This window comes from Morone saxatilis, unplaced genomic scaffold (genome assembly GCF_004916995.1).
Source record: "Morone saxatilis isolate NCDOM2014 unplaced genomic scaffold, NCSU_SB_2.0 Contig14, whole genome shotgun sequence".
NCBI lineage: Eukaryota > Metazoa > Chordata > Actinopteri > Moronidae > Morone > Morone saxatilis.
Window position 1 is genome coordinate 379551 of NW_023339696.1, and position 8269 is coordinate 387819.

The window sequence follows — 8269 nt, forward strand, 5'->3', positions numbered from 1 at the left end:
TCTGTTCTTAAATTTCTTTACATCGCGGCATGATGTGTTGCTTTTTGAGATCTTTTAGCCTACTTCACTTTGTCAGACAGGTTCTATTTAAGTAATTTCTTGATTCAATGTCTGGTAGTAATCAGGCCTGGTTGTTTTTCACATAGGGCCAGGTAGGTTTGGATAGCTTTTTTTTTCCCTTAATAAATAAAATCTTATTTAAAAAAAAAAAAAAAACCCTGCATTTTGTATTTACTCTGTCTAATATTAAAATTGGTTTGACGATCTGTGTGACAAATATGCAAACAATAAGAAATCAGGAAGGGGCAAATACTTTTTCACAGTACTGTAAGTAGAGAGCTGCACTGTTAATATTTATCAGAATTACAATCATACAGTAAGAGTGGTGAGTGCAAAATAAAAACTTGTTGAAAAAAAAACAGACTTTATTTAATAATCAAACCCCAAAAAGTCAGTAACACACCCCTTTCCCCTCTTCCAGTTGTGCATTTCATACACTTTTTGACAGCAAATTCACATTCCATTCTGACATATGTAACCATGTCCATCTCCAACAAACTATGTGTCCCTAATGTTGGCTGTTTTTATTATCTAAGAACAATTAGACCCTATGTGCAGAGACCACGTTCCTACCTCTTAGGTTCATAGAAAAAGAGCATTGTTTCAGCTAGATGCCATGTTGGACATCTCCACACTGCTGTTACTTTGTCATTTTGATATTTTGGAGATACAGTTTTCACTGTACAACTGCTATATGATAATTACGATGATAGCATCTCAGTTAAAAATCAAATATGTATGTCAATAAAACAAAGAGTGCAAAGGATCATCAGTATCATCTGTATTCACATACACAGTATATGAGTACACGCTGTATTTGATTTTGTGTGTCTGTGTGGATGTGGACGTGCAGGGTCCATGATAGTCAGAACCTTTCACTGACTTTACTTTCTGTCCCACCCCGATCCCCAAAACCCCTGTAACCAAATTCTCCACAGTAGTGAAATATAAACCCAAATGAGCTTCTGGCAGCTCATCAAAGTTCATCATGTCTCTTTGTTAAATCTTCCCCGTAATTGGTCGCCTGGCTGCCCACAAACATGTTCCAGTTGGCCAGAATCTCCTTCTTGGTTATTTTCTCGTCCTGTTGTTGGATCAGCAGATTCCATCCAACATTGGTTATGATTGAAAGAAAGAAAAGGGAGGAGGAGGAGGAGGAGAAGGAAAAGGAGGAGGAGGAGATCATGGGGTGATGAAAAACAGGCGCACAGAAAGAAACAGAGAGAAGCTTGTTAATAATGAACCCACAATTATGGCAATTATTTACACTATGTTAACAAATATAATTGACAGGACAGAAAAGAGATGGGCTGTCTACCTATCTTTAGGTTGTGGACAAAAGACATTTGAGGACGTCACCTTGGGCTTTGGGGAAACAATTTTTTTTACCATTTTCTGACATTTTCAGGACAAAACAACTAACTGATTAAAGCTGCAGTAGGTAACTTGTAAAAATAACTTTTTTCTTGTCATCTTTTCTGAGAAAATCACTATATTCTGACAGTACTACATGAGACAGATAATAATTTTAAAAAAAATCTGCCTGGACAAAAACAACCAATCAAAGCCAAGATGCCTATTGCAGCTTCAATTGAGAAAATTATTGTTGTGGTGTCACTCAGGCTGCAATACGGTAAAAACATATTGTAATTATTTTGACAGATATGATTCACGATTAGTATGTTTTTATGTATGTATTAGTAGTTAGGGAATGATAATTTTGCATTACAAATAAAATTTTCACATATTTACAAAAGTTTTCAAAAGACTCCATAAAGCCTCAACTTGGCGGGTTTTAAGAGGTTTTATACATCCAAAGAATTTATGTAAAATCATTCAGACCAGGCCTCTAATTGAGACCTGTGTTTATTTTTCAAAACGTTTAATTCAAGTCAATTTTCAATCTTAATTGTGAAGCAAATTTGTAAAGGAGACTTGCTTCTAAATTTGACTGTAATTTGCTACCTTCCAGGAAATTCTTAAAGAGCCAGGGTATATGATTTAGCCTCATTTAGCAGTGAAGATGCAGATTGCAAGTGTGTAGGAGAAACCACAAAATATGCAAAAGGCCCGGCCAGCGTTGGTTTGTCCATTCTGGGCTACTGTACAAATAATCACAGCCCCACATGATCAACAGCTCATTCTAAGGTTACAAACCCATACAAATACTTATTTCAAGCCATAATGTTGCACACTCGACCTTTAATAAATAAAGTTTAGTGAAAAAATATGTTAGTGTGGTTCAGTTTCTGTGATGTCAGAGAACAGTGCCAGGTCTACCTTGTCGGTGTCTGTCTCGTGGATCAAGTGTTTGGCTTCATTATCAGCATGGTCTACCTCTCCCGGCAAAACCCAGTGGGCCACCTCACTACCATCCAGGAAGCCGTCCTGTATAACACACAGATGCATAACTGAGGAAGTGACAAACTGTAAGATAAAAAAAAATAGATCCCCTCCACATGTGAGAGCAGAAGAAAGGTAAAGCTTGAAAGTTGAGGAAGAACCAACTGTTCACATAACTTTTGCACTCTGCTGTTGACCAACCTGCTGTTGGTCATTACATATTCTACCCAAGCAGCAAACCCCGTGGTTGGCAAATTAAGCCAACACTGAAGTAACAAGAAGCAAAAAAACGCCTAAGCCAGCAGAGTCACAACTGCCTGTGGTCATCGAATCCTACAACGCCTCCCTCAGAGAGTCAGACATCCCCTCTCTGTAATCTGACCTCAAACACAGACAATCAGAAACTGCACAAGGTCACTGTACATATGGTCACTTACACATTGACATCTTACACATGGTCACTTTACACTTGCAATTTTGCACATTTTGCTCTGTACGTTCATCAAAACATTTCCCATTGTTTTCACATTAACCAAACTTTAATCAGTTTTGGTTACTTTCTTAACACAGCAACATGGGATTGTTTCAGTCCATGGTTAAAGGGAAAGTTGGACATGTGGAGACACCATAACTAGTAACAGTGTGGCGATTTACAACTTCCAAGCGGGAATGGACACATATGCAACAAACTGAGAACTGTAACAGTTTAAGCACTCCAACTGTGAATAGTTGAGCAGCTTTTACCTTGTTGGCATCTCTGATCTCTGAGAAATGTTTCCTCTCTGTCTGGACCCATTCAGGCTCACTCTCCCCATTCTCTGGTGTGTACATATCACCTGTGGAGCAGCAGCACACACACATTTAGAACAGAACGCTTCCAGGTTAGGGGGTAGCTGGTCAGAGAGAAAATGGGAGTGACGTACCAATGTATTCATCTAAGTTGATCTTGCCATCCCCGTTCTTATCAATGTCTTCCACAGTCTCCTAAATGATAAAATTATATATTATTATATATATCATTAGACATGGAGCAAAAACACACATTTGCATTTTATTTAGATGTGGCAATAGATGCCTTGATGCCTTAAAAAGCAATATAGCCAGTCTCTCAGTATTTTTGTTTGCCAACGGCATGGTCATAGTATCAATTATTTTTTTTTATTTTTTCCAAATCTTTTTATTGAGATTTTCCAACACAATGACATATAGTGGTATTTACCAGTGTGGGAAAAAAGCCATTTACAACAGTATGTCAACAAATACCAAAATGAACCCAAGTCCCACCGTACCCACCACCCACGCCACCCGAGCACAGAAGAGACGACTTATGAGAAAAAAGAGAGCGAAAAAAATGAAGGGGGGGAGGGGGGGGGGTCACGGAGAGATTGAGATGGCGACGGTTCGGCTATAATATCAATGTTCGTTATCCTCCAGCGCTCAGCGGAAGCTTGGAATTGTAGTGGAGCAGCACGTATGAGCTTCGCGACGTCCAATTTTCCTAGTCTTGTTCATGTATCAGTGAACAGAATACAGGAGATCTGAATAGTGTGTGGCGGAACCAGATGCATATCCGATGACATTCAGCTGGCAAAACAGCGTGAGAGGTGCAGTTTCTCTAGTCTCGTGATCTATGTTGGGCTTGGAGTGATTTGACCGAGCGAGAGTGGGTGCGTGAGGTGGTGGATGGGTCGGTGGTCGGTCGGAATGGTCGTGTGTGGTGGTGCGATAGAGCACTACAACAAAGCAAGGAAAGCTTCGTCCAATTCCTATAAAAAAGTAAAGTTGAAGAGGGTAGAAGTGGATTCCTGTCAAAAACTGACTCAAATGTGTGAGAGGCGGTAGCACGTTTTGTATGAGTCCGTGGTCGCGTCAGCTTAATTAGTGTGTGACAGAGCTAAATAGAGTGTAGACTGTGACTAGTCATTGCCAATTGGGTGGCAATCCAGTGCCAGGTAGATCGGCTGAGATACGTCACAATCAAGCGGCCGGGCGGAGTTGGTTCTGATCTATGTTCCAGCAGCTGTATCTTTGCGATCATGCTGATATTTAGGTTTGTATATGTATTTATTTCATTTGTTTATTGTGTTTCTCTATGTTGTGTTTGATTGTAGTAGTAGTTTGTATCCTTGACACTCATCATTCTTTCTTGTAATTGTCGATATATTATCTCTTTCTTCTAGGTTGTGTTATGAAGCGCTAGTATATACTCTGGTTCTAGCGCGTGGCGTTTATTTTTTCTCTATTTCTATTCTCATTTCTTTCTTGTCTAGCTGTCTTTAAGTTCTTTCTTTTCCTGTGTGTATGCATGTGGAATTTTCTTTTTGATTTTATGTGGCCTTGTTTGTTTCTTTATTATAGTTTTGTCGATTTACGATTGCCTTGATCGTGCAGATCTATATAGATGTATGTGTCGTGAGAAGCTTCTCTCTATATAGGATGTGGATTTCGCTGATATTTAGGTTTGAGGGTGGGATGAGATTTCGTGTGGTCGTGTGGGTGTTTTTTGCTGTTTTGGCTTTTCTATGTAGTTATGTTTGGTTATGTTTTTTTCTTTATCTGTCTTATTCGGACAGGGGAAGTGCCTGACTTTTCATGTGTTGGTGGTTTGTTGGTTGTGTGTTATGTTGTTCTTTCTTGGTTGTTTTATTTTTTTTATTCTTCTTTTGTTCTGTATTGTGTTGTTGGTTATGGTTATGGTATTTTTTATTTTATACTTTTTATTATCCATGTATTATGGATTTTTTTTCTTCTATCTATCTATCTCTTGAATCCTGGCCGTAAGTGTCTCTCTCCACCCTATCTTCTATTCTTGGTATCTTGTCGTTTAGTCGTTCAGTGTTGTTCAGCTTACTCCTAATTTTTGACCTCCTCTTTGCCTGTGTGCGTTTAATCCAGTTTGGTATGCATGTTTCTTTCCTGCTGGTTTATTTGGTGTCATGGTCTGTGATCGTTTTAGCTGTTAGTCTTCTTTATCGGTGGTGCTTTTTTTTTTTTTTTTTGGTTTTTGTTCATATTTTGCGTCCTATTTCATCATCTTTCTCCTTTATGGTGTTGAGATTAATTTAGTGTGTCTAGATTAAATATGAATAAAGATAACTATATAATAAAATCACGATAATTTAGGAAACTTTGAAGGATATTAGAACAGCGTTCTGCCCTATGGATCTTGTTAAATGCATGTTTGTCTGGCTAAGCAGTGTTATCAGTTTATGAAGAGCTGTCTTATGATTAGTATATAGTTATTCGTTTTTTTTGTTTTCTTTGCTCTTTCTTCAGGAGTATGCTGGTCAATAGGTCTTTTTGGCCTCTCTCGCCTCCCAGGAAGGTCCTCGGTTGATGGTCTATACTTGAAGCCTTTATTTTTTGATTGCATCTTATTTTCGTGTGCATTTGATTTTCACTTCAGATTTCAGCTTTTGGTGGTATTGGATGCCTTCTCGTGAGGCATTGGTACGGCAATAAACGGTTAAGGCCATGCCAGGAGCTATGAGGGGGGACTGCTAGTGACTTTTGCGAGGGCAGGCAGTTCTGATGTTGTGTATCTGGGGAGAGAGAGTAAGTGTGTTTGGAGAGAGAGAGAGTCGAATTGGATCTTAGTATAGAGTAGAGTCTAGAAGTTGGGAGCGTTATTTTGGGGGTTTTCTTTTTTGGTTCGTCCTAGAGACGCATCCAGACAGGGAATACAAATGTTTTGTTACGATAACCAGAAGCGACAGCGTTCCTAGCACTAGCGTAGCGGTATCGTGGGTGCCTGACACACACGGTGGAGGCTCCGCCAACGGTGCAGCAGAGCGCGTCAACAAAGTACTGGAGTAGAGCAGAGCGCTGGCATAACAAAAGACACGTTGTTTGTAGAGCAAAATTCAAGGTTAGCATCATTGACAATTGCTTTTTATATCTTATGACCTGAGAACGTACGTAAGAATAAGGGAACCGACTGACTGTCCACTGGGAGCAGGGAACTTCACAGCTCACAGGTGTTTCTTCAGAACCAATGAGCGTGTATTACATGGCATCATCCTGTTGCTGCTTTCTCCAGCGACGGACCACTGCGTCGAGCGGCCCCGGTCGGCGTGAGGCCGAAGAGGGGTCGTCGATGGAGAGATGACCTTGGGTTTTTTCCCCCGGCATGATAGTGGGGAAGCGGGCGAGCGCGCGGACAGACTGACGAACCCGGCAGAATCTGCAGTTCCGAAGGAGATCGGCGGTCTAGACCTGGCTCTAATTTGAAAAGTGTCCTGAGATACACTTCTGTTATGAATTGGCGCTATTACAAATGAGACGGAGTCATGTGATGAGATTGACCATGAGGTCTTTTCCTGGAGTCAGGCCACTTTTCGATTAATGTGGGTCCGATAACCAGGGATAGGCAGGTGATCATTCGTGATTGCAAGCGGTGTGACCTTGCGTGTGACTTAGTCGCACTCAAATTTGTGGACTTTTATTCGTACTCGGTACCGACGCTGGAGCCGCACTGTCGAGAGGTGGTGCACGGCGCGGTCTCAGAGGACGTGAGCCTGTTCACATGAAAGCAGAATATGGGCCGCCCATGGTTGGGCTTGCCAGGGTGTAAAAGTAGTAAGAGCACTAAGATACTCTGGACTGTGCGTCCTGCTCCTTTTTTTAGTTGTGTCGTCGCCGTACTTGGTGCCGATACCAACTTAGAAGCCAGCCAGAGTTGGGGCAGGACAGCGCAGGAGGTTACAGCGTCGGTAGCCGTCAGCTGTCTAGGAAAGTAGCAGTTAGCTCCTTATGATGGCATTGACCTTGGCCGTCCAGCACGCAGGGCGTCGGACGGATGCGGTAGCGTGGCAGGACAGATAGCATGTCCTTTAACTCCCAGCTTGAAGCAGAACCCTCGTATCACACCGACGTAATATTGCGAGGAAAGCTTTCAGATGCAGACTTCAGAAAACACTGTTTCCATGGCGATTTGGTGAGCTGTCGTCGGTAGGGGCTGCAGTACTGCAGACGGTCCTCTATCTGGCACTAATTGGCGATGCTTTACTGCATGGTGAACAATCGGACGGGGGGGGATTCCTTGGTAGTCGTAAGAGCTCTGGTATGAGCTTTCGCAATAGGAGTGAGATGGTAGGTAACAGTGGGTGGGGTACTATGGTTTGTAGTGGACGGGTTTTCTTCGAAATTTTGCCGATGTAGTTCCGGTGTAGGTAACATGTAGGTTCAAGTCTTGCCCGAGAGGAATCCGGGGCGCGGCGGGGTGAGAGATTACCGGTCTAGCGGTAGGATGCGGCCGCGGCGGTCGGTTACCGCAGAAAGAGTAGGCGGCGCGCGCTCTTGAGGTCTTGGGGGTGACTGTTCGAAAGAGTCGGTGAGGCCTGGGTTAGGCAGGTGCTGTTTGTCAGCACGCGATTAGCAGGAGGACGACACATTATGATTGTAACGGCCTGGGACGAGCGTGTCTGGCGAGCATGTGATTAGATAGGCTGAAAACGTCGTGGTAAAACAGGTCTGGCGATTAAGTGTGGTATGGTGCGGCTTGGATGTATACATTAATTTCTTTTGTAGAGAACGTATTGTTCCCACGTTGAAAAGGACAGCCTTTGGGCGTCGCTACTCAAGAAGAGTATCACAGACTCTACTGCGCGAGTCTGACGTCGATGCGAACTGCATTTTATTGTATCAGACCTCCCGTGAGGGTACATGGGCGAGGGAACGCGGCGTGTCGGTGTCGGGGTGCTGTGGGGTAGACGGCGGTGGAGGGTCGGTGGGGCCGGGTGCGTCGTGTGGGATGAGGGTATTGGAGAGGCCGGCCTCTACAAGAGAGTAATCACATGCGAGGTGCGGGCGGGTGCGTGCGGCGTATGGCTCAGGGTGTGCACCAACGTGCAAAGCTGAGGGTTTT

At 42.8% G+C, this 8269-nt stretch overlaps 2 protein-coding genes across 2 annotated transcripts in view; both read right to left on the reverse strand.

Moving 5' to 3' along the window:
* Positions 1-8269, reverse strand: part of abat (4-aminobutyrate aminotransferase) — a gene marked incomplete at its 5' end in the record, with an annotated part of 22496 nt that overhangs the window by 9273 nt on the left and 4954 nt on the right.
* On the reverse strand, positions 408-3387 carry rcn3 (reticulocalbin 3, EF-hand calcium binding domain; the record flags this gene model as incomplete). Its single annotated transcript, XM_035654658.1, is given in 4 exon segments — positions 408-1144; positions 2341-2448; positions 3148-3239; positions 3327-3387. Coding segments are annotated over 4 exon segments (369 nt in total), but the record flags the coding sequence as incomplete, so codon positions are not given.